The sequence below is a fragment of the Scyliorhinus canicula genome, chromosome 9 (genome assembly GCF_902713615.1).
Source record: "Scyliorhinus canicula chromosome 9, sScyCan1.1, whole genome shotgun sequence".
Taxonomy (NCBI): domain Eukaryota; kingdom Metazoa; phylum Chordata; class Chondrichthyes; order Carcharhiniformes; family Scyliorhinidae; genus Scyliorhinus; species Scyliorhinus canicula.
In genome coordinates, this window is record NC_052154.1 from 111161664 (window position 1) to 111189080 (window position 27417).

At 44.7% G+C, this 27417-nt stretch overlaps 1 protein-coding gene across 1 annotated transcript in view; it reads left to right on the top strand.

The window, feature by feature from the left end:
* The window catches only part of trim44 (tripartite motif containing 44), a 120147-nt gene extending 93306 nt beyond the window's left edge, over nucleotides 1-26841 (top strand). Inside the window, exons 5-6 of the mRNA XM_038807397.1 lie at nucleotides 24181-24281; nucleotides 26478-26841. Of these exons, the coding sequence (XP_038663325.1) occupies nucleotides 24181-24265 (85 nt within the window). The 3' untranslated portion in view covers nucleotides 24266-24281; nucleotides 26478-26841. The remainder of the gene's footprint in view (nucleotides 1-24180; nucleotides 24282-26477) is intronic.
* The last annotated feature ends 576 nt before the right edge of the window (nucleotides 26842-27417 follow it).

The following is a 27417-nucleotide window of genomic DNA, read 5'->3' on the forward strand; positions in this document are numbered from 1 at the left end:
GAAAAAACTGCAGTGTTAAAATAAGTCAGTGTTTGCTATTTTACTTTCTCATAGGCCTGAGGGTTATCATTTTAAGATTTGTGTTGCATGAATGATTTCACAACTGATCATTTTCACAATGGGGTGCCTATCAGTTCTCTAGGTGATTGATAGCTCCAAGCATTTGTAAAGTCTTTGAAATGGGAGTATGAATATAAATGTTTGTTGTTACAAGGGATTAAGTAGTTGAAGTAAAACAGTTTTCTGCCTGATAGTACGGAACGTTGTTGGAAACAGAGGCATGCTATTGAAGCTTTTCATTTTGCACTCACAGGACAGATTCACAAAATTTCCCTTTGAAATGTGGTATTCTTGTGAATCTGTCCTGATGAGTGTAGTCAGAAAGCTTTGACAGCATGTCTCATTTTCAGCAGAGGTTTAAATGTAGTGAATGAATTTTTAATCAATGAGGATGTTTTTTTAAAATAGTGAATTCATAAATAGACACATACAACTTTATTTTCTTTCCTCTCAATATGGATCCTAAATTCCGCCAATGGTTCTAGATGGGTTGGCATAGAGGTTATAAGGACAATGGGTGGTGTGTGGGAGAGTGTCATGTATTTACCTGAGTTGGCTATAAAAGACATTGGGGGTGGCTAAGGTCATAGGTTGGCATAGAGAGCACAATGGGCCATGGGGAGGTTAGTGAGGGTCATAGGTTGGCATGGAGGGTATGAGGGGAAGTGCTCTCAGCAGACCTCTCTTTCTGATGTCGGGCCCGTCAATCAGGCACTAGGTTCCTTTGAAAGAGGGATCCATCCCGAAACCTGCAGTCAACATCGACAAATTTTGGGGCTTCCAATAGTGACTACCCCACCCCCAGGGGGGGTGGGGTGAGGCCTTTACGTGGTTAATATTGACTTAATTGGGGCAGAGGCAAGACAGTGGCGTGGTTCTTAGCCGCCACCTTCAAGCACGATTACATGCACCTCCCAGCCACCAAACCTGTCTCAGAGAAGAGCATTAAATTCCACCCACAGAGAGAAAAGTGAGAACAGTTTATGAGAAACCAAAGAAATGAAGGAGACACCAACTGAGGGGGAAAAGACCTGAACCCTCCTCTGAGACCAATCAACACACACTACCAAAAAGCAGCTGCGCACCCCACCAGACCAACCAATCAATTCCCCCAAGCCCAACTCCTAAACGCACCCCCTACAACTAGTGCCGTAAAAAAGGGGTTGTGGCCTCCCTGCATCAGAATCTGCAGCATTCAGCAGAAGGCCTCAGGAGCATGCTGCACTCCACCATTCCCGCTTGGCTTGAGTGGAAAGGTCAGACGAGAAAGAATCATAGAATCCCTACAGTGCAGAAAGAGGCCATTCGGCCCATCAAGTCTGCCTGGACCCTCGGAAAGAGCACCCTGCCTACCCCACTCCCCTGCCCTATCCTCATAACTCTACATAACTTTTGGTCACCTAGCATGGCCAATCCACCCAACCTGAACATCTTTGGAATGTGTGAGGAAACCGGAGTACCCGGAGGAAACTCTGGCAGACATGGGAAGGACATGTAAATTTCAGACAGAAAGTAATCCAAGGCTAGAATTAAACCCCGGTCCCTGGCACTGTGAGGCAGCAGTGCTAACCACTGTGCTTCCGTGCTATCCCAAGGATAGAAAGAAGTTTGAGATAAGAAACTAGAAGCAGAGTCACAGTCCAACTCTGCCACTCTGTGGAAGTTCAGGCCCAGAAAGACAGAAATGGAGAGGCTATCTAATTACATGACTTGTCTAGTTTGCCCTCAAAGCAAAACTAAAATAGCTTCTCTCATTAATCTGAATGTAAAACTGCTCATTAAGGCATTTAAATTCCTGTACATTTTAACAGCATAGTGAGCAATTGTAAGAAGTCTCCAGTGTGTTAGCTGTGAAATAGAAGCCGTTATTGGGCTCTGCATATTTAACAAACTCAGTTTTATATATATTGTTGCTGCATCCATGGGCAGGATTTTATTGACTACATGAGTTGAAAAGCTTTGTAGGATATTCAGTCTTTCTTCAAGACTGAAGATTAGTGATCGAAAGAAGTTTCCAGTTTTATTTTAGAGCATCTTCACACTTGCGCTATTTTCCCTTTTGGGGAGTAATAAGGAAGTGATGAAAGGAACCCTGAGCTGATTATCAACAGTAGAACTGCGTTATGAATACTCCTTCGAGAGCCAACAAGTCCTGGTGTTGGACGTAAACCTGGAGAATCTGATCCAAAAATAGGATGCTATCACTGCACCATAAGACCTCCTAAGATTTCAATATGGCACGAGGATACAGAATCACATTACCCAAACCAAATTTACTTGAGGCAGTTTAAAGCTGAGATCAAGTACTTCCTAAAAGAGATGGGAAGTGAATCCGTGCTGTTTTTCACACATCACAAGACAGTTATACGCAGCAACGATAGATTAGATGCTTACAGCATAAGGCAGTCCAGACCTGAGCCACCTCACAAACTACCCCACTTCCTTATTCTCTGTCAGTGCATAGTTTTGTATCTTATTCTGTTTCAAATATTCCTTCAATTGTTCCTTAAATGCATTAATCTCTGCCTCAAATACAACTTGTGCAAAGCATTCTGCATCATAGAATCATAGAATTTACAGTGCAGAAGGAGGCCATTTGGCCCATCGAGTCTGCACCAGCCCTTACAAAGAGCACCCTACTGAAGCCCACGCATCTACCCTATCCCATAACCCAGTAACCCCCACTTAACATGTTTTGGACACTAAGGGCCATTTAGCATGGCCAATCCACCTAACCCACACATCTTTGGACTGTGGGAGGAAACCAGAGCACCCGGAGGAAACCCACGCAGACACGGGGAGAATGTGCAGACTCCGCACCGACAGTGACCCAGCTGGGAATTGAACCTGGGACCCTGGAGCTGTGAAGCAACTGTGCTAACCACTATGCTACCGTGCTGACCTGAACAAATCTGTGTAAACAAATTTTTCCTAAATTGTCTTTACTCCCCGTGGTCATTTTAAGTTGCTGACCCCCTTGTCACTGACTTCCCAAGCACAGGATGAACTAATTTCCTCTCACTCTAAGTAAAAGCTTCATAATTTTTTTAAGTCCCTATTAAGTCTCCTGACAGCCTACTCTGCTTCCTTGAAAATAGTCACAATGTTACAAATTTCAAATCCCTCCTCATGATGATAATTCCTAAACTAAGCAATAGTGCAAGAGGCTCTCGCATTCCAGTGATGGTGCATTGGTTTAAGAGCTATTAGAGAGATAAGTGGGTGGGGAATAGGCAGGACATGAAGAAATAGCGACACTAGGGGCTCTTTGATTTACTCTACTGTTGTATCCACAATGTGCAAGTGGGAGACAGACAAACAGGGAGCGAAAGTTATTTAAGAAAATAGACAGACAAACAAGAAGGCAAAGGGTAGTTCGAGGGGAGTTGGTCAGGCGGATCGATCAGCGAGAAGATATAAATATACGGTTATAGAAGAGGTAGATAGGCCAACTTAAAACTAGACTGACAAAGGAGATGGTTGAGCATACCAATAAATGGATAGTTATAATGGAGGATATGATAAACGTGTATATTGATACAGATAGATTGAACTTTGGCAGATATAACATTTGATTCCATTTTGTATTTTTGGAAAATAAATTAAGTTTGAGTCAATGATCAAAGCTGAAGTATGGCAGTGAAGGTGTTTGGTGGCTATCCATGAGAAGGGCCTTCAGGATGGGTGAGGATGAAGAAGCAGCAGCTTAAAGTATGCTGACAGGATCAAACAGAATCAGAACAAAACATCTATGAGGCCACAATCCCTTTGCCTGAAAGCAGCATTGACACCACTGACAACTATCATCCAGTGATTAAAGTGATATGGTTAGAGCAAGCATTCCAGTGTGTTTGATGCCAGGACTGGGGCTGTTATGCTGATGGCTTTTGTCAGATATAGGTCCCATATTTCCACATAGCCATTGAAATATTTATTGTGAGTATAACGTTATAAAATACAGCAAGAGACTGCTTTCTGTTGCAAAGGGTGTTGTTGAATGTTCACATTTCTCTCAACCAATCAAATTGCTTGTTTGTGATAGCATAACTTGTTTGTGATCACCTTGTTTGGTACTATGTCAAGTCCTAAAGGAATTTGACCAGAGCCATTTATTTTTCCTCGTTGCCTGTTTCATATCCAGATAGCTTTCAAAACCCCGGCTATAACCTGGAATTGAGGGGACAAAACCAGGTAAGAGCAGCATGACAGAGCCCACTGTCAAGCCCACTCAGCCTGACACCAACCACACTGGAATGCTTATTCTATCCGTATCGCTTTCATCACCGGATGATAATTATCAGAGCTGCTTACAGGCAATGGGATTGTGACCCCTACAAATGTTTTGCCATGTTTCTGTTCAATCCTGTTGCCATAGTTCTGGTCACTGCAGTATAGCTGAAGGGTAACTGGCTGTGACAGATTCTTCATCTCAAAGACCAGAGCCATTTTCAGAGGAAATAAAATAGCGCCAATTTCCTCCCTATGACTTTGAAAGATTTTTTAAAAATTCATTTACAGTATTTGGGCATTGCTGGCTGCACCAACATTTATTACCCATCTCTAGTTGCCCTCAAGAAGGTGGTGGTGAGCTGCCTTCTTGAACTGCTGCAGTCCATATGGTGTAGGTACACCCACTGTGCTGTTAGGGAGGGAGCTCCAAGATTTTGACTCAGCGACAGTGAAGGAACGGCGATATATTTCCAAGTCAAGGTGGTGAGTGGCCTGGAGGGTAATCTCCACTTGGTAGAGTTCCCAGGTACTTGCTATCCTTGCCCTTCTGGATGGCAGTGGTGGTGGATTTGGAAAGTGCTGCTCAAGGAACCTTGGTGAGTTCTTACAGTGCACCTGGTAGATGGTACACACGGCTACCACTGTCCGTCTGTGATGGAGGGATTGAATGTTTGGAGAAGGAATAGCAATCAAACAGGCTGCTATATCCTGGATGGTGTCAAGCTTCTTGAGGGTTATTGGAACTGCACTTATCCAGGCAAATGGAGACTATTTCATTACCCTCCTGAATTGCGCCTTGTAGATGGTGGACAGGCTTTGGGGAGTTAGGAAGTGAGTTCCTCACCACAGGATTCCTAGCCTTTGACCTGCTCTGGTATCCACAGTATTAATATGCCTAGTCCAGTTCAGTTTCTGGGCAATGGTAACCGCCAGGATATTGATTGTGTGGGATTGAGTGATAATAATACCATTGAACATCCAAGGAAAATGGTTGGATAATAATAATCTTTATTGTCAAAGGTCGGTTTATATTAACACTGCAATGAAGTTATTGTGAAAAGCCCCTAGTCGCCATACTCCGGCACCTATTCGGGTACACTGAGGGAGAATTCAAAATGTCCAATTCACCTAACAAGCACATCTTTCGGGACTTGTGGGAGAAAACCGGGGCACCTGGAGGAAACCCACGCAGACACAGGGAGAACGTGCAGTCTGCACAGACAATGATCCAAGCCGGGAATGGAACCTGGGACCCTGGCACTGTGAAGCAACAGTAGTAACCACTGAGCTACCATGCTGCCCTCTCTTGGAGATGGTCATTGCCTGGCACTTGTGTGGCGCAGATGTTACTTGCAGCTTTAAAAATATATATTTTTATTGAAAAAAGGCATTTTGCATGCATATAAAATAAATCCACACTAACCAATAAATACATATAGATCCAGCACATGAAGAACCCTTTCCGAAATTAACAACCCCACTACCCCTCCCACCCCCAGACCTAACCACAGATTAATAACCCCCCCAAACACCTGATGGTTACTCGTTCTTTGAAAAAGGAAATGAATGGCCACCATCTCGAGTAAAACCCTTCTACCGACTCTTTAATAGTGTACCTGAACTTCTCTAGGTAAAGGAATTCCATTAGATCTCCCAACCAAGCCGAGGCCCTGGGCAAAATAGGTGAATCCCACCAGAGCAAAACTCGCCTCTGGGCTATCAACAAGACAACGGCAAGGACCCTTTACCCCCTTCGGAAGCACCAGCCAGTCCGAAACCCTGAAAATAGCCACCAGCGGATAAGGCTCCAGCTCCATATCAAGATTCCTTTTTTTTTTTAAAGATTAGAGCATCCAATTATTTTTTTCCAATTAAGGAGCAATTTAGCATAGCCAATCCACATAACCTGCACATCTTTGGGTTGTGGGGGTGAAACCCATGCAGACACGGGGAGAATGTCACGGACAATGACCTAGGTCCGGTATTCGAACCCGGGTCCTCAGCGCCGTCGTCCCAATGCTAACCACTGTGCCGCATGCCGTCCTGTTATCAAGAATCCTTGACATTGTGTTAAAGAACCTAATCCAGAAGCTTACATCTTTAGGACACGACCAGAACAAATGCGTATGATTCGACAGCCCTCGAGAATAACGCTCACACCTATCCTCCAACCCCGCGAAAAAATCAATCATCCCCACCTTGGTCAGGTGCACCCGGCTGGATTCTCCGATTTTGAGGCTATGTCCAGAGGAAGCGTCTGGTTTTATGCTGAAAAACTTGGCGAGGCCCCAGCACCAATCCGCCGACCTGTGAGGGGCTAGCAGCCGCGCCTTTTAAAATGCACGACCTCCATGACATAAACACCTAGAGAATTGCTGGGACCAAGGCCATGCATGCGCACAGCAACGACCTGCTGTGGTCGCGCCGTACAACATGTTGCCGGCCACGTGCAGACCCAACGTGCCAGATAGTGCCCTCATGGACACCCCCTCGCCGCCCCCTACCAGTCCTCCCAGCTCTCACCGCAGCTCCCCAGCTAGCAGCATGGTTCTCTCTCTCTCGCTTCCCCCCCCCCCCCCCCCCCCCCCCCCCCCCCCGCCACTGTGGCGGTACTGGACACAATCCGCCGGGTTCATGAAAACTGAGAGCACACGTGTCCCCGGGCAGAGCACCGGGGGAGGGCCTTCAGGTTACGTCCTGAGGCCGTCCCCAACAGCGTGCGGCGTACTCCTCGATTATGCCGTTTTGGAGAGGGTGAAGCATTCAAAAACAGGCGCCTCCCCCAATTCGGCTGAAAACAGGGATTCTCCACCCATTCGGCCGATTACGATACCAACATCTGGCAACGGAGAATCCCGCCCACCATATGCACCACCTTGAACTGAATCAAGCAGAGCCTAGCAGACAAGAAGGTTCAATTAACCCTGTGAAGAGCCTCACTCCACACTCCTCCCTCAAAAACCTGACCCAGCTCCTCCTATTCCCTCCTCACCTCATTCAATAGAGTCTTCCCCGCCAAGAGGATCTGGCCCTAAACTTCCAAAAGTTCAGGAGGGAGGGCCAAGGGGGCGAAGGGATCTCCTTATGCAGGAAATCGCACACCTGAAAATACCAAAATAAATTAGACCTCAGGAGTTGGAATTATCCATCAGCTCCTGAAGTCCAACATACCTACCCTCCACAAACAGGTCGCCAAACCTCTCCTGCCCCTCCCTCTCCAAAGATCTGAACATCGATTCCAAACCCAACAGCCCAAGTTTGGATATTGTCCACCTCCCCCACATCATACCATCGCCAGAAATTCCCCCCCACCCATCCATCATCGCTGCTTGCAATCTCCGCACCCCAGTTTCTGCCCCATCCTCCCCCATCCATCATCGGCGGCAATCTCTCTCCCACCAAATTAACCATAATCGGCAATTCCTCCCTGCCCATTTAGCATTACCAACCTGCAAATACCAACCTTGCAGTGCCAACTTGGCAGTGACAGGACACTGCCCTGCCATGTCCCTGACGACCCGGGGGCTACACTGGCATCCGTATCCCGGAATGGACATTTCGAATGCTGCAGAGCAGTAGTGATACCTGCTGATGTAACATCAAGCCAGCACAGCAAGGACCCTTTACCCCCTTCTGAAACACCGGAAGGGTGGGGTGGGAGGGGGGTGTTGGGAGACATTCAGCGAACCCGAAGCTAAGGTGTTCAAATTATTGAAATTGATGGTAATCAGGTTCTCTCCCTTGCTGGCCATGAATCTGATTACATCACCGGCTGGGGCGGGGAAGATTTCATTCTGAGATTTCCCTGGCACAAATCACATTATTACCCTCTTGCAATAATGGGATTTGCGTGCGCAGTGATTGGGGCGGGAAAATCACCCCCTATGGTCTATTACCTGACCAGAATACTTTCAGCATTTTTCTGATTTAGGTTCAGGTTTTCTGAATTTGCTGGGGGGTTTTTGTTTGTTTAGTCAGTACAAATATAGGGCTGGCTCTCACCCTTCCATCAGGAATCGGCACTAAAAACAAGATGTTAATGCCACACTCAATGAGCAGAAAGTTTCCTGTGTGCACTGACCAAACGGCCTGTTTGAATATTGATACTGACTTGCTAAAGCACTGATTTCCCCATTTGATGTTGTCAAATTAGGGGTAACACACTGTCTAACATCCAAATTACTCTCCACCGGGATACTCACCAGCAGCACCAACACCCCAGGAGACAGGGCGGGTCTTACCCTCTCCAATGATATTCGCCCAGCACCAGTCACCCAAGGGGGACAGGGCAGATGTTTCATAACAATCCTTACATAACACGTATGTCTCAACAATGCTCTTAGTTTAGATTCAAGCCTATAAAAATAGTAAAGGAGCATAATTTCTCTTCAGATTTCAGAATAGGTGGACATAGCAGATGGAGAACATGTGCAAATTACTGCAGTGTGTCTCTGCAGTGTAATATAACTCTATTCTTGAAGGCAGTTATGGGAGTTTAATACAGACGCAAAATTCCTTTTTTCAAAACATTAACCCATTGCCATCCATTTAAAGCTTCTGAGGGTATTGCAGAAGTGTCGCACTGCTTGAGGTGCCTCTTTCAGAGGAGACTTAAACTTGGGCCACATCATCCTTCTCTGCTGAAAGTAAAATATTCCACAACAGGGTGATTCTTCCTGGTTTTCTAACCAATATTTATCTGACCAATATTTATCCCTCAGTCAACACCTATTGACAAATTAATTGCTACTTTTGGGAACTTGCAGTGTACAAATTGGCTGCTGTGTTTCCGAAGTTAGAACAGAAACTGCATTTTACAAGCACTTCATTGGCTGGAAAGCTCCTTGGCACATCCTGTGCCATGAAAGGTGCTATAGAAATTTAAGTCTTTATTTCTGTCTCCCTGTGGTGTTGGCCATCTATCCTGGACAAGGTAGCAGGTACATCTGCAGCAGAATGAAGAACTCTAAGCATCAGGACTGACTATACTGAAGAGAATAGATAGGCTCATGTTAAATCATTCAGCATAGAGCAAAAGAGGTCAGTGTTTCCTGCAAGAACTGTTACAAGGACACTTTCCCCACATTCAATTGCAGCCATTGTGTAGTGTTCTATTAAATATTTAATAAGTGCCTCTAATGGCAGCTTGGCACCACATATCTTGTTAGAATCATTATGAAATGCAACCTCAGTGTCTGACCTTGAGGGTGATTTACAGGCACTCGAAATTTAGTCAGTCCCTCGTTGATCTCACTCTACCTGTGATAGTATGTAAACTTTTCTGCCTTTCCACCTTTATCTCCCCCTTCAAGTTACTCCTTAAAACCTATCTCACCTATCCTAATATCTCCTTTGATTTGGTGTCAATTTTTACTTAATGTATGCTCTGTGCTTGGGATGTTTTAATACATTATGGGTGCTATATAAATGTAAGTTGTTGTTGAAAGGGGCTGCACTGCCCTTTTGCAGCTGTAATGTTGGGTTTCCTCTGGGGACCCTGGCAGTGCCACCTGGGCATTACCAGGGTGGCAGTGCCACGGTGCCAGGCCTGCAGTGCCAGGGGGCCACTCTGCCCTGTCCCCGACCACCCAGGGTTCTCCAATGGCCTGAGAAATCCTCCAGGTACGGTTACGCCTGGTCTATATTTGGGTGGACCAATACTAAACGGTGCCTGGTCCAGGCCTCGCTGGAGAGGCCATTAGTGCCTGGGTGCCGAGAGAATCTGGCTCAGACATATTTAAATGAGCCGTCTCGCGTGATTCAACGGCCTCGTCACATCATCAAGTCGGGCATGACGACGATGGTAAATCGCCCCCTGAGCTGTTGTTAACTCTGTTTCTCTCTCCTCCAATGCCGCCTGACCTACTGAGTATTTCCATCATTTTTTGTTTTTAGTACTGAAATGAACTGGTTTTGTGTTGTAATTTCAGTGTCTTTTTAAATGTGTCTTATAAATTGTTTATTGGAGAGCTGAAATGGGGGGTAACCTCCACCCATTCCTCCCACCTCGGAGTAATACCACCTTTTAACAGTGGAATATAACATTGTCAAATCCTCGAGAGCTGCAGAGATTATTGAGTCACTGGATCATACACAAGATGTAGCAGTTAGACTTTAGTGGGCTAAACAACTGGCTTGTAATGCAGAACAAGGCAGCAGTGCGGGTTCAATTCCCGTACTGGCCTCCCCGAACAGGCGCCGGAATGTGGCGACTAGTGGCTTTTCACAGTAACTTCATTGAAGCCTACTTGTGGCAATAAGCGATTATTATCAAGGTTTTATCTTGCTAATGAATGTTATTTTTTTTGTGGAAAGTAAATATATCAGAGTCTGAGTTAAAAACAGTCATTATATTGCCACACCAAGCTGAGTGTTTGTTCGTCCATCACCTTGGAGAGGTCTGACTGTCCAATTTGGAAACCAGCCAATGGTGCACTCTCAGTGGGGCTACTCCTCATTCTGCTGCAAATCCAGGACCTCCTCTGACATGGCATAGCTTCTGGTAGGAACTCTGCAATGCATGCAAGGGATCTGCCAGGCAGCACACCATCAACCTTGGCCAGAACCTTGTATTAACTGCAGAGCTGATCAAACAAAGAGGGTCATGGAGACCCTCTGAGGTAAAGAAAAGGGAATTAAAACAAACTGAGGTGATTAAAGTTTTGACAGTTTAAGAATTACATTTATAATCCCACATTGAAAATGTTGATTACTTTTACAGTGTAATGGAAATGTCAAGAAAATGATTACCAAGGCAGCAATACAACTTTAACCTTTCAACCTCTGAAGATTTTCTGTGCTAAATCTTTATTTATCCCATATTTTTATCTTGGTCTTGTTCACCGCCAGTGTCTGGTGCTGCATCCAGTTCACAATCAGTGATAGGAAAGATCTGCTGGAGACATTAATAATGATGGTGATTTTTGCTAAAGTTAATAGAGGAAGCCCGCTTCCATTGGTTGGTGAATCAGTCACTAAGTAGCGTTAAATTTTGCTCACCACGAGAGAAATGAATGGAGAGACAAACTTTTATTTTGCACAAGAGTGTTACTGGAATATGTTAGGAGCAGAAACAGTGAAGGAAGCAGATTCCATGGTTACTTCTAAAGAAGAAAGAAAGTTCAAAGGATTTGGGGAAATTATAGGATAATGGGATTAAATAGGGATTATCTTTCAGAGGGAGCATAGGTGCAATGGACTGGATTGTGCTGCAAAGCTCTATGACCCTCAGATTTTCTGCTGCCCCAGTGTTTCCCTTTGCACTTCCGACAAAGTTATCATGGCACAACACCAAAGACACTGAGGAAATTCAGAGGCAGTTTACAAAGCAGTGGTGGTCCCACACCGGGGCAATGTTTGTTGGTGAGTTCCAGGATTTTGACCCAGGATGGATGACGGCAAATTGAGGTCAGAGTGAGGAGAGACTTTGGTTTGGTTGGCCCTCACTACTTCAGTGAGCATATACATGGAACCATAGAATGGCTACAGCACAGAAGGAGGCCATTCTGCCAATCTTGTTCATGTCAGTCCGAGGACACCCAGGTGATCTTTCTAATTCCACCTTCCAGCACCAAGTCTACAGCCCTGTAGCTCACAGCAATTAAGGTGCAGATCCAGGTACTTTTAAAAGTGGTTAGGGGCTCTGCCTCCACCACCAACAGCGAATTCCAGACTTCCACTAACCTCTGCCTAAAAAAGTTCTTCCTCATGTTGCTTCCACATCTTCTGCCATTTATCTTGAATCTATGCCCCCTGGTTCTCCACCAAGGAAAACTGTTTTATCCTATCCATTATCTCTTCCCCATATAATTTTGTACCCCATAATTAAGTCACCCCTCAGCCTTCTTTGTTCCATGGAAAAAACCCCAACCTATCTAATCTCTCCTCGTAGCCACACATTTCAAGCCCTGGCAACATTCTTGTAAACCTGTTCTTCACTCTCTCCCGAGCAATTACGTCCTTCCTGTAATGTGGTGACCAGAATTGCACACAATACTCCAGTTGTGGCTTCACCAGTGTTTTATATAATTCCAACATTATATCCTTACTTTTATATTCTATATCTCTGCCAATGAAGGAGAGCATTCCATATGCTTTCTTTATAACCTTGTCTACTTGAATTGCTGCCTTTAGGGACCTGTGTACTTGTACGCCAAGATCTCTCACTTCATCTGCCCTCTTAATATATTCCCATTTATTCTGTGCTCCTTATAACTGTTTGACCTCCCTGAATGCATGACCTCACCCGTCTCTGTTAAATTCCATCTGCCACTTTATCGCCTACTGCACCAACCCATCTATATCATTTTGGAGATTGTAGCTATCTTCTATACTGTCCACCACTCGGCCAATCTTTGTGTCGTCTGCAAATTTCGCAATCATGCTCCCCACGTTCATGTCCAAATCGTTAATATATAACACAAACAGTGAGGGTCCCAACACCGAGTCTTGTGGAACACCACCTGAAACAACAGAATGGTCACTTGGTCTGGAAGTGCGTGAGAATAAATTTTGTCCATGATTCAATAAGAGTTAGAGCCTTCAGGAGGGGACAAAGAGGAAAAAAGAAAATTTATTTGTGAAACTACAGCAGATTGTAAATGTCATTAAACTTTTTTTTGGAGTCTTTAACCCACTCTTGGAGAGTTGGCAAGGATTAACTGCCTTCTGCTGTGTTGCAGCAACTACGCAGGAGATTCCGCAGATAATTGCTTGCTGTAAATTATACCCGTTACCATGGAGATGGTGTCGTATGCACTGAAGCGTGAAATGCTTTAGTGCTGAAAATGGGAAAGATTCATGGTCCTGTCATGTTTTATTTTTTCATGTGTGGCACCTCTGAAGGACTGATGAAATACCGTATTTTCCTGAATAATTGCAGGTCCTAAACCACTTTCATTGGCTTATATTATTGTAATGTAAAATCTCTGGTCTAGATGGTCAGAGATTTTGCCACTGCGCTGTGACATTTCTGACTCGTTAATTAACGGGCCAACTGACGGTCGATTGAGACTAATAAAAACAAAATGTGCTGGAAAAATGCAACAGGTCTGGCAGCATCTGTGGTGAGAGAAATAGAGTCAGAGTTGTGTAGAAGAAACATACGGACCAAAACGTTAACACTGTTCTGCCTCCTCAAATGCTGCCAGACCTCCTGAATTTATCCAGCATTTTCTGTTTTCATTTCATATTTCCAGCACCTGCAGTAATTAGCTTTAATTTCGATTGACAGAGGTTGTTGGCGAATGAGTCCTCTCCTTGCCTCCGTGAAAGACAGGTGAAATCAGATACCTGACCCACATGGCCATTCTTCATGCCTGGCCCTAACCCATTTTGCCTCGGTCATGCAGTTGAAGTCGATGAAGGTTGCAGCAATGGGTGCACCTGCTCAATGACCTATCTGAAATAACTGTGGAACGTCTCTGACTAAGTCTGTTCTAAGTAATTGTACCAGCCTGACTGTAAATTTATGAAAAGTGGCACTAAATGACCAATCTCACCAAATTTTTTGTGCAGAGGTGGCTGTCCTGAGGTTGGGTAAAAGCCCACTTTTGGACACCATGGCGAGAGGTTTAATCTTGCTGAAATCATACTGGGATTTGGGTGTGCCTGGTGCAGTAGTCGTATTTATGGGCAAAGTATTGATGAAAATATTCCAGTGGATGGGAACTGCCATCTTGACTTGCAGACTTATATCCTATTATTCTGGACTGAATGTGTAATTTTACTAACCCACTGCGCCACCCAGATTACAGCAATATGTTCTTGTTCTCAATGTGTAACACAAGGCATATAAATTATCGCTGTATCGGTTCACAGGGCTCCTTAAGTAACCTAAAAGAAACTCTGGGTACAGTTGATATGTATATCTCAAACCAAACATGTTTCACAAGTTACAGCACACAAGAACTTTCATTTTTACAGCATCTTGGATATTTTTGCAGCCCATCAGGTGAGACTCCACTCAAGTGTAAATTAGATCACATGTTGGTGAATGAAGATGAATTGATTTGAGTGGACTCATTTAAACCGCTGCCTGTCCATGCCCAGAAAATAAATGGACCATCCGAAGATAGAGCTGCATCTTTTTACACATACCTCAATTAGACAGCTACTCATCATCCATGGGCATGTTCCCCACCGATATTGTTGACTACTAACACATCTACGTGTCTGGAAAAACAATCTCCATACACACACAAATGCCAGAAACAATTAATGTGCATCACCAAGCTAGTAAGCAATATCATAATCTAATCAAGATAGCACTGACATAGACAGTCCTTGTCAGACACCACAGGATATCATTGGCACGCCTTTGTGTACATGTGTGTGGGAAGCTAATTCAGTTTATAGAAAATCAGAAACGCATCTACCTTAAAAAATGTAGTTTACTAGCGATTACAAAGACTTGGCAATAAACTGGATATGAATGGGAGTTAAATAGTTCAGTCTTTGGGATTGACAAAGGAAAGGGAAGTTGGGAAAGAGGGAGGGGTAGCAGTATTGATAAAAATGCCCTCTACAGTAAAACAAAGGATTATACTGAGAATGATCAGGCAGTGGAAACACTATGGGTAGAATTAAGGAAAGCAAAGGACGCACAATTCATTAGATCCCAGAATAGTTCCCGAAGAATGGAAGGTAGCAACCATAATCCAGCTAGTTCAGAAAGGAGGAGAGAGAAAAAGCGAACAAAACTATAGGCCAGTTAGCCCGAATCAGTAGAAGGCAAAAGGATAGAATCTATTATTAATGGCATGCTAATACTGCACTTAGAAAATCATAATATGATTAAGCAGAGTCACACAGATTTAGTAAAGAGAAATCATTTTTAATAAACCTGTTAGCATTCGGGATGTAATTAGTACTGTACAATGAATAAAGGGGAAACACTGAATGTAGTATATTTGCATTTTCAAAAAGCATTCAATAATGTGCTGCAAAATTAAAACTTATGGGGTAATATTTAACATGAATTACGGATTGGATAACTTACAAAACAGAGAGTAGAAATAAACAAGACATTGTAATTAGTGGGACACTGTAAGGATCAGTACCTGGGTCTCAGCTATTTATAATCTGTATCAATGACTTAGATGGAGGGGGCTAACATATCCAGGCAATCTGACAATACAACATTAGATGGGAAAGTAAATGGTGATGAGGAAGCAAAGAGACTGCCGAGGGAAATAGAAAAGTTAGATGAATGGACAACAATGGTGAAATGTGACATTATCCACTTTGGTAGAAAAAGTAAAAAAAATTGTTAACATTTTTTATGCCCCCCCTGGCGCCCCCACGATTCTCCCCCCCCCCCCCCCCCCCCCCCTCAGAAAAATCGCCGCTCGCCGTTTTTCACGGCGATTCTCCAAGCCCGATGGGCCGAGCGGCCGGCCCTTCACGCCCGTTTCACACGGCAGCAACCACACCTGGTCGCTGCATTCGTGAAACGGGTGCCGGATGCCCATTTGGGGCATCCAGAGGCCCGATTGGGACGGGAGCACCGCGACTGTGCTCCGGAGGGGACAGGCCCGCGATCGGTGCCCACCGATCGTCGGGCCTGCGTCCAAAACGGTGCACTCTTTCCCTTCCGCCGACCGGCAAGATCAAGCAGCCACGTCTTGCCGGGCGGCGGTGGAGAAAGACGGCACCGCGCATGCGCGGGTTCGCGTCGTCTGCGCGCTGATGTCATCCGCGCATGCGCGGGTTCCTGCGCATGCGCGGATGACATCCGCGAAGCGCCGTTCGGGCGTCATTTCCGGCGGCCGAGGTCGCGGCCGGGAACGACGGGGGCCCGCTCCTAGCACCCCGGGTGGGGATGAATTAGGCGCGGGGAGCAGGCCCCGAGGCCATTGTGAACCTCGGCCGAGTTCACGACGGCCTCCGCGATTTTTGGAGCCGGCGGAGAATACCGCCCTAAATGCCGACACCGGAGTGAAAACCGGAGTGTTTCACTCTGGCGTCGGAGGCCGCTCCCAGCCCCCTATTCTTCCGCCCTAGGGGGCTAGGAGCGGCGTTGCGTCATTTACGCTCCTTGGCGCCGTGTAAAAGCGGCACCGCGTAAATGACGCGGCCGGCGCCGTGTGAATAGGGCACATTGGCTGGGTGAGTGGACCTAAGTAAAGAGCTGCTTCAGAGGGTCGATGAGGACTCGATGGGCCAAATGACCTCATTCTGCACTTTTGGCATTGTTTGATTCAACAATTATGTAATTTAGACGTTTAGAATGATAAAGGGTTTGCACTGCTGCCTCACTGGGCCGAAGACCAGGGTTCAATCCTGGCCCTGGGTCACTATCTGTCTGGAGTTTGCACATTCTCCCCGTGTCTGCCTGGGTCGCACCCTGATGCACTATCAATTGACCACAGAAGCGAGCTTGTACTCCGAACTGAAGGCATTAATAGACAAGATGTTTCCCCAGCAGCTCAGGTACAGAAAGGCAGCTGTGGGGAATACACGGGCTCTTATACCCCGCCTTACTGGGTGGAGCTACCTTACAACTCTAACCAATGGGTGACTAGTGTTACATACCATCGGGTCAATGAGCAGTGAGCCTTCTCCACCAATGGTGTCTCGGCATTGCTAGGAACCGTAATACCTCCAGTCATACTACCACACACCCCCACAACCCAAAGGTATGCAGTATAGGTGCATTGGTCCTTATTGGAAACATTTTTTTCAAATGATAAGGGGTTTTGATAGATGCAGAGAAACTGTTTTCTATAGTGGGAGAAATGCAGAACAAGAGGAGACATTTTTAAAATTAGAGCTAGGTCATCAAGAATGAAACCAGGAAACACTTTTAGAGAGTAGTGGAAATTTGGAACTTGCGCCTGATTTTTCGCTCCCGAGTCTGGAAAATTGCTGGTTCCGCAAGCCCAACTGTCGAGAGAAAGTTCCTCAGATGGTCTAAACTTTGCTCTGGGTGTATGTGGGGGAGGATGGGAGGGGGGTAGACTGATATGAGTATTGGACCCGCCACCCCTAGAAACAGTTCATAGGCAGCCACAGGGGTTCCTCGGTGTAGAGGTGGGCGAGATGAAAGCCCCACTTCAACAATCTGGCACTACATCCCAATTGTAAAACAAAATACAGCCTTCATCCCTCAAGCCTCCCTCACTCCCCCCACAAACCTCCCAAGTCCCATCCATGCCAAACTATACCACTTCATTCCCCTCATCCTACATGGTCCCTCATACATTCTATGCCCTTCTGCCACCCTGTGGCCCTCTGTAACCCCTATGCCAACTGAGTGCCAACCCATGACCACACCCAACACCCTTTTCCCTTACACCACCCTTGCCAACTTATGCGGTGCCCGCCATGGGCATAGCCCTCATAATCGATGCTGAGATGAAATGAAGTTCCAAGTGTCTGTCTTGGACTCTATTTTCACTCTCACTCATAAAACTTCCAGTCACTACATTTACCTTCAACTACATAATACCTTTATTATTTTATTTAATCTAAGTGCGTAATCCTCTATAAAATCAACCATTTGTATTTATAGCCCCAAGTCAAGACTTTATAACCACTTGGAGCTTTCAATCAAACTGTGAGTTGACTGTAATAATGATAGGTTATGAAATCAGTAACTCAGCAAAAATCCTATAATGGCACATCTCGGGTTTATGACAACAAACAGTAAAATGGTGAGCACTTTCTAAAGAAAACTGCAGCAAATTTAAAGGTGAGGAGCTTTTGAGGGCTTGTCAGCTTGACCGTCCTATTTATAGCTTGATAGTTCCATCAATGTGACAGTTTCCTTGACAGATTGACAGTTCCAATGAGTTTATCTTTTTAAGCATATACAGGCCCATCTTTTACAATCCCAATGGGGCCTGGCCTGTCAAAAAGAGCATCTTACCATTACCTAAGGTTCCTGGACACACCCAGAAAGGGACCATACCTCTCCAAAGATATGTGGCAGCTTTAGATCTTCTCTTGACAGGACTAAAGCCCACAAGTCATCTTCCAGGCATTACCAGTTACAAAAATTGAATCTGTTTTGTGAAGCATGGCTGTGCAATCTGCAGCCTGCCCATGTTCCTTCTGATCTCCCGTGCTTCCAGTGTAAATGGTGGGTTCTGAGTTTGAGGGTGTAACTTTTAGAATTGTGTCTCTGCCACCATTTTGGCTTGGTTGGGGATTTTCTTTGTCTTTACAAAAGTCCAGGCCTTGGTCCACCCCCCAGCCCCCACCCAGAAGACTGTGATTGATGAGTCCATTGGAATTTTCAAGAATGAGTTTTGTTGCCTGGGGATATCAAGGTATATGGAGCAAAAGCAGATAAATGGAGTTCAGGTACACATCAGCCAGAATCTAATTGAATGGCTGCACGGGCTTCAGGTGCTGAATGACCTATTCTTGTTCCTATGTCCGTGTTTGTTATGAAGCTAACTGTATCTTTGTTCAAGTACAATGTCCCAGTCTCACAGATTAACTGCTGAAACGTGATAATGTTCTTAAGTTTTAGATATACAGATATTAGTCACAAAGGGACTACATTTGCTGACACTGCAATCAAACTCCTCACACACTCTGTTCAAGTACCTGTGGCATCACTGACAGGAACATCCCAGGCTGTTATCTGCATCAAAAATGGCACATTTTTAACAAATACAGAAAAGAACAAACAACACTATTTGCTTTTCTAATCCCTCCCACTTGCCCCTCCCACCCACCCACCCATCCATTGCCCACCCCGCTCAACTGATCTAACATTGCCCTACTCACCCCCTCGCTCCTGGCCTCTTGCTGCTCCAATGACTGGAGTGGTGAGGAGGGGGCAGGTTTAGCTCAATTAGCTGGTCAGCTAGTTTGTGGTGCAGAACAAGGTCAACAGCGTGGGTTCAGTCCCTGTACCAGCCGAGGTTATTCATGAAGGCCCCGCCTTCTCAACCTTGCCCCTTGCCTGAGGTGTGGTGATCCTCAGGTTAAATCACCATCAGTCAGCTCTTCTTAAAGGGGAAAGCAGCAGCCTATGGTCATCTGGGACTATGGCAACGTTACTCATCCCTCGCTCCTGGCCTCTTATTGCTTCCGGCGACCGGAATGGCGAGGAGCTGGAACAGAAGTGACAAGAGGTTGGCAAGGGGCTGGGAGGATGGCAGTGCATGTGCCAGCAGATGGAATAGGTGCTGAGTGGCCGTACACAACTGTTTCTATGCAGGAGCAGGAGTTACAGTGAAGTAAGAAAGACATGCAGATCGCAACAGCATTTTTCAGTCAATGAAATACTTTTGAAGTGCAGTCAATGTAATGTAGTTACAGTATTGATTCAGTTGCAACAACTGTGGAGGCAAGACATGATGCAGTGAGTAGCATATTGTAATTTTAAAGTCTGTAACCCTTCGGAATTGAGCTGCTTTACCTTCTTCCATGTTTGTTTCAAAATTCAATAAAGAACATTATAACATAAGAACTTGACTGACTGGTTTATCTGTTGAACCTGTCCTTGAACCAGTTCATTATTTGAATACATGTTTTTTGGAGATGTCAACAACAGTTACTGCTGCTTAATTCAGTGAATGACTATACCAATAATAAACCTGTTTATCAGGTTAGTCTTTTGTGGTGGCTGACATTGTCCCGGCGTTCTTTGTGGAAATTCAAAGACAATTGACTCATTTAAGTTTGTACATGTTGGGGACTTGGCACTGAGGACGAGACGTGCCAGCTTTTGTGATTCTATTGTGAGAGAAGTGATCTCTCAATAAAATTAAACCTCTTTTGTTTTCTCAGGCGAGGGCTTTGATATAGTGACCACACATCTCAGTTTTGCCAAAACAGTCTCAGTTTTTCATTAAACATCCCAGTGTCCCAATAGTTTGCACAAAATAGCTCAAATGTTCCGGTTTGCAGCTTATCCCTCTTATATGAACCATGTCCGATATTTCCGTCAGCGCTTCACATTTTCGCTCGGCATCAGCACCTCCTCTCATGTCCCTTTTGCATCACGCTCCACTTACTGTCAGTAAACCCACAGACCTCTTGTGTTCCGGAAATTGGAGTGCTGCTCACTTGCCGACCCATAAGTAACTGTATCGGGACGCTCCCACGTGCACAGAAATCCTTCTCACTGACACCCAGAGCCGGGAGCAAATCTTTTTCACAAAATGGCCCTCAATGGGCCAACTCTATTTGTGAAACATTTGTATTCTTCTGTCTGTTTTCCAGCACTGTCTTGTGCTGAAGTATCTTTAATTAAATCCTATCTCTTATTATCTTCTCCCACAAGAGAGAAAACTATTTCTCAAATTGCTTTTTCTCCCACCAAAAACTAAACCCGAAACCATTATCCAGCCCAGAAGGTGAATATTCAGATCCAATTGGTCAGTTGGAATCCGCTGGTGTGTTCTGTGTTGTGCCCTGCTCCAACCAATCAATGACTCCAGTGCAACCTTACGCCTTTTCACTGGGTTAGAATTGCAATGAAATCGAGCCATTGACTACTACCCTTTATTTTCCTTCCAATTGCTGCATGGGGAGCGAGGTTGGAACTGGGTTGCTGACTCTGACTGTTGATCAATGATTTGGTCACATAGAACAGCTCTTCGAGGCCTCAAAGCTGCCTTTGGCTTTTTTTAAATATTGTGCTCAGCTCCCAACACTTGTCAAGAGGCGCATATTCTGCTATTATTAAATGCACAGCACACAATTGCGCTCTTACAATTATTGAGTAATTTACACATTTCCCGACACCCAGTGTTTGCATTAAATATGCATAATATATCATGCTTAAGAACACAGGTGTAGACCCTCTGGCCCATCAGACCTTCCCCAACATTCAAGATGATCATGGCTGATCTTGAGCTTTAACTCCATTTTCTCATCCATTCCCCATATCCCTTGATTCCCCGAGAGGCTAAAATCTTACTATCCCAGCCTTAAATGTATTCAACAATGGAGCATCCACAACCCTCTGTGATAGAGAATTTCAAAGATTCACAACCCTTTGAATGAAGTCATTTCTCCTCAGCTCGGTCCTAAATGATCAGTCCAGTCGCCTGAAAATTTGCCCCTTATTTTAGATTCCCCAACCAGCGTCCAGCCAATCAAGACCCTTCAGAATTCTATAGGTTTCATTGAGCTTGCCTTTTCCTCCTGAACTCCAGTGACTATAAGCCCGGTTTACTCAGCGTCACAGTCACATTAAAATAAAAGCTCGTGCAACAACAGTTTTCATCATATAGATTAATTTATAATTCACTTTTTATGATGAAGCAAATTTAATTTGACTACTTATATAATTTAAGATGGTAAAATGTGGAATATGATTCTCCCACCAAAGTATTCATTCTAGACACAAGGAAAATGATTATTTTAGTGCTTGGTAAATTAAATGCTGAAATATGGTCATGTTAATGTTATTTATATCGTCCTTGTATGGCTTCCTGCTGCTAGGATAGGAACATAGAGGGGCAGCACGGTAGTGCATTGCTGCCTCACGGCGCCGCGGTCCCAGGTTTGATCCTGGCTCTGGGTCACTGTCGATGTGGAGTTTGCACAATCTCCCCATGTTTGCGTGGGTTTCGCCCCACAACCCAAAGATGTGCAGGGTAGGTGATTGGCCACGCTAAATTGCCCCTTAATTGGAAAACAAATGAATTGGGCACTCTATTTTTTTTTACAAAAAGCATAGGAACGGAGCAGAAGTAGGCAATTCAGCCTTCGAGCCTGTTCAACCATTCAATCAGATCACGGTAGCACGTTAGCATTGTGGATAGCACAATTGCTTCACAGCTCCAGGGTCCCAGGTTCGATTCTGACTTGGGTCACTGTCTGTGCGGAGTCTGCACATCCTCCCCGTGTCAGCGTGGGTTTCCTCCGGTGCTCCGGTTTCCTCCCACAATCCAAAGATGTGCAGGTTAGGTGGATTGGCCATGATAAATTACCCTTAGTGTCCAAAATTGCCCTTAATGTTGGGTGGGGTTACTGGGTTATGGGGATAGGGTGGAGGTGTTGACCTCGGGTAGGGTGCTCTTTCCAAGAGCCGGTGCAGACTCGATGGGCCGAGTGGCCTCCTTCTGCACTGTAAATTCTATGATAATCACGGCTGATCTCTTCCTGATCTTAAATCCACCTCCCTAACTGAGGATGATTCATATTGATAGGAAAGTAGTGCCACGAATGGCATTTTAATATATAAGTGATCTGTAGTCTGAAGACCAATAGGACTGGAGACCTAGTCCTGAGTCTTAATTTTTTTTCCTTCTAATTATGGTGCAATTTAGCATGGCCGATCCATCTACCCTGCACATCTTTGGGATGTGGGGGTGAGATCCATGCAGACACAGGGAGAATGTGCAAATGCCACACAGACAGTGACCCTGGGCTGGGATTGAACCTCGGCACTGTGGGGCAGCGGTGCTAGCCACTGTGCCGCCCCCTGAATCTTAATGTTGTTGTCGTGTTGACATTTACAATGAACATACTTTCATTTATGGTGCTTTTGCAGTTCTTGTGATACGGGAATGCCATCTGTACCTTGCCTTTCTGTGTTTTAACTGTAAAATCTACAACTATATGCCAGCTATTATCCTTAGACCCCACAAAATGGGCTCTACTAATCGCTTATGTTGATCTAGGAAGCCAATGCACAAAGGTTCACTTCCCCAACGGCACAATGGACGAATATAAAAGCAATGAACTCGCTTTCCTTCCAATGGAAATGTTAATCGGCCTTAACGTCTACAAATTGTGTATTTTCTGGCCGAAGTGACGCATTGCTTTAGTAAATTAGCTGCATTAAAATGATAATCAACCTATTTAGACTGCAAACATCAGAAACTAACTCTCAGAAGCCAAATCTAAGTAACAACAAAACCCGAGAGCAATACTATGAGAGGCCTACTGTTACTATTGTGATATGCTGTATTACTAGGTTTAATGTTTTTGTTCATAAATTATATAATAATGCACTGTTACTCTTGGTAAAGTACAAAGGGCGAAATTCTCCCAAAGGGAGACAAACAACCGATGCCGGAGTGAAACCCGGAGTGTTTCACTCCGGCGTCGGAGGCCGTTCCTCGCCCCCTATTCTCTCCCCCCCCCCCCCCCCCCCCCCACCCTGGGGGCTAGGAGCGGTGGCGCGTGAATTCCGCGCTCCGGGCCAAGACGCTTGCTTCAAAGCGGCGCGACCGGAATGACGCGGCCGGCGGTGCCTAAGTGACATCACCCGCGCATGCGCAGGTTGGCCGGCGCCAACCCACACATGCGCGGTTGCCGTCTTCCCCTCCGCTGCCCCTTAAGACATGGCGGCTTGATCTTGCAGGGCGACGGAGGGAAAAGAGTGCGTCCTTTAGAGACGCCGGCCCGACGATTGGTGGGCACCGATCGCGGGCCAGACACCTCCTGAGCACGCCCCTGGTGCTCGATCCTCCCTCCACCCCCCACAGGCGGTTGCGCGATGTTCACGCCAGCAGCGACCAGGTGTGGTTGGCGCCGGCGTGAACCGGTCGGGTTCGGCAGGCCGCTCGGCCCATTCGGGCCGGAGAATCGCCGGTCGCCGTTAGAAACGGCGAGCGCCGATTCTCCGAGCGGCCTGTTGCAAAGAGCGACATGCCATTTTGGGGGGGGGGGGGGGTGGGAGAATCACGTGGGGGTGCCAGGGCGGCGTGGCGTGATTCGCCCGACACTCCCACGATTCTCCCACCCGGCGTGGGGGTCGGAGAACCGCACCCAACGTTCCTCTGTACATTATAAACCACATATTGGCTTGGGATTTCCTGTTCTTCAGCCAGAATTCTGCTGCATGTATTGTGCAAATGAGGAGCCCAAGGTACTTGCACCAATGTTAGAGCAGCGGAGTGGAAGCAACTCTTGAGAAAATAATCAGCCATTGTTTGTTTGCTTAAACTGATGTCCCTGTTCTTCTTCCAAAAGGGAAAACTTACACAGAGATGATTCTCCCCCTCCCGGGAGAGGGGGGAGGTTTAGTGAGCCTCCCAGCGCGAATGGACCTTGGTGAAGTAAGCAAGATGTAGGTAAGCTTACACCAGAATTCAATTATTAATGTGGAGTATCTGGACGCTGGTTAAGATTGGCTGGTTGGTGACTAGATACTGCAATCGTATTTGCACACTTGAGATTAAATTCATCTTGGGCTGATTTAACAAAAGCCTTTTATCTCATAGCAACAGTAAAATTGACACATTAATTTTCAATCCATAAAATTCTGAATAGGTAGAATGAAGTTTTCAGTGATTGAGGGGTCAAGTGTAAAGAGACATATAGCTTTCTTACATTATTCAGTTTGGATCAAAATTATATTAATTTATTAATTAGTCATTTGGTAGTATAGAACTTGAGTATTGCTGAAAAGAGAGGCATCTTTTGTTGAAGCTTTTTGTGTTGCACTCATCAGGACTGTTTGTAAACAACAAATTTTTACTGTCTGAGAAGAGAGTGCTGATTGGTTGGCAGTTGGAATCTGATTGAAAGAGGTGATGCCACGGAAAATGCACCAGTTCATGGTGGCTGACAGTTAGCTGCTAAGCATTGTTTGAAATTTAAATCAGGCAGTTTGGCTCTGATTGATCAAGGCATTGTCTTGAAGACTAAACTAGCGAATGGCTGTCACTTTCTTTATGGCTGCAACAAGTGTAATTTGTGTATATGTACTTTCTGGCTGCAAAGAACAGAGCCTTGTGTATTAATATATGTAGCTTCCATTACACACAATCAGCACTCTCTTCTCAAACAGTATAAATTTGTTGTTTTCCCTGACTTGATGTTCTTGTGAACTGTTCTGAATGCATGATAAAAAGCTTCAACAAAAAATGTCGCTTTTTTTAATTGAGCTGCTGAGAGAGTTAAATAACTTTTGTTTTGTCAAATTATCAAGGAACAAGTCAGAACATAAGTGGCATGTTAAATACTTTATCAGTAACAAATCATAATTTAACATTAAAATTGGTAGACAAATATTTAGTATGCATGCATGTCAAAGTTAACTAATAGTTGGGTAATAATGATTTAAGATACAAGTAGCATAGTCTTCGCAGGCATTGCATCACATCACTATAAATCAGTGCTAATGGATGTTTAATATTAATAATAGCAATGACGAGGCTATAAACTGGTGTGGTTACTTCAACCTAATTCCTTAAATAGCTGTCAAAATAGCAGCTTTAAATAGCCAGTCAATCAAACAGCTCAAGTAATCAAGTGTGATTAACAGCATTCAGAGTTTACACAAACCTCACAAACAGTGTGGTTGGATCAATCTTCTTTCTTCCTTGGAAGGCAAGCATTAGTTTTGAGAATGTTAAATTGAGGAAACCCGTTGTGGCAGGATTAACTGTTCTGCTTGGACTTTCAGTTCCAACTGAACCCACCTCACACAAAAATGATCATTGCTCAACTGACTTCGTTCTTGCATTTCTCAATCGCAGATTACCCCTAGCACTACATTTTACTGAATTAAATAAAATTCAGCTTCTAACCTGAACAGTGTAGTTGTAAGGGTATGCTCTACAGCCTTTTGGCAAATGTCCTTACAGAGGAAATAAAGCCTTCCTTTGATTAACACAGAGGCTGAGACAGAAAAAAAGCAAATCTCTACTTTTGGGTGACCTATGTACTATAATGGCTCACCAACTGTCTGGTATAAATTATCTGTAAAATTCAGTATTGCAGGCACATTGGGTCCACTTTTACAACTCACTTTAAGCCTTAATTTTCATAATTATGAAGAGTAGCGAGTGACCTGTTTATATCTCACAAAATGTTCCTTCCCTGGATCTGACTTTAAGACTTAATTGTTTAATAGTCTAGGTCCTAAAGTAACTGTTCGGTTCTGGTCTTAGTTTGGCAGTTGAACACCCGCATTGATATACGGCTATGAGAGTCTCTCCCCTTCCCCATTGATGCAATAGCGTGACAGCCTCCCCAATTGGAGTATGGGGATGACAGTCATTATTCTCCTCCAATTGATATATGGGCGTAGCGGCAGCTCTCCTTTCACCCAGCGGTGGAGAGATGTGATTCTTTTTTATCATTCCCTATAGCTTATAACATTGGAACCATAGGGTCCAGATGACACCAATTGAGAAAAATCTATGACTTTGCGGGGGGGGAGGAGGATATGAAAAATAAACTACACAGACACAGCAGAGAACAATTGCCTACTTTGTTGCACAATAACATTGGTCTTTCTTCTTATTCTGATTGTCTTCCAGATATTCCTGAATTTTTTCCAGCTGACATTCATCACTTTTTCGTACTGAAGTTCTTGGATTCTCACATAGGATTTAATCAATTTATTTTAACGTGTTGACCTGATGACTTTTGAAACTTAAAAACTGCTGAATGAATTAGCAAACTTTTTAATCACTGGACACCGCCACTATCTCTGTGCTGGAAATAGAGGACAACTCAGTCGCCAGGAGCAAGAAACAATAATTGTTCACAGAGATGAGGCCTTGAATGGAGAACCAGACTGTAAAGTGCATTCCAAACAACCTCACCAAGCCATTATTTATTGTATCTTGCTACTGGCCAAGATGTGTTCAATTTATACACTTATCTAAAAGATGGTTTTTTAAATTCCTGTTTTCCATAACCTTCTTGTTCTGATGGCATGAAAAGTACCTCCTTTTATCCCTTCAACTGTACCTGAAGTAGATTAGTTAATCCCAGAAAGCTCCTACAAGGTAGAATTATAACATCACCTTGGATTGTCAACCTTCCAGGTTTGTTCTGTAGTCTCCTGAATTGGAGATTAATCTCTAATATATACCAGGACAAAAATCAAAGAGGTTTGAAAGAAACAAATCATTTTCTTTCAACACTTCTCTTTATCTGTTTTAAAACTATGGCAATTGAAATTATCCAGTTGGGTCACAAATAGACAGTATGCTTACCGATTGGCTTGGAAAGGCTGACAGCATGAGAATTGACATATTAGACGACCAATAAGGAGTGTTTGGAGGCGCACCAGATGGAGGTTATGTGGTATAAACCTTCAGGGATGCAAATTCAGAGGTAGCAATCGTACCATTACTGGCCATTCAAATAAGAGATTGCACAACTCCGAGACCTCCTACAACGGTGCGCACCTTTATAAAATCACTCATCTCCCAATCCAGTCTGTAATCTTGATCTATTCTTGTTCTTCAA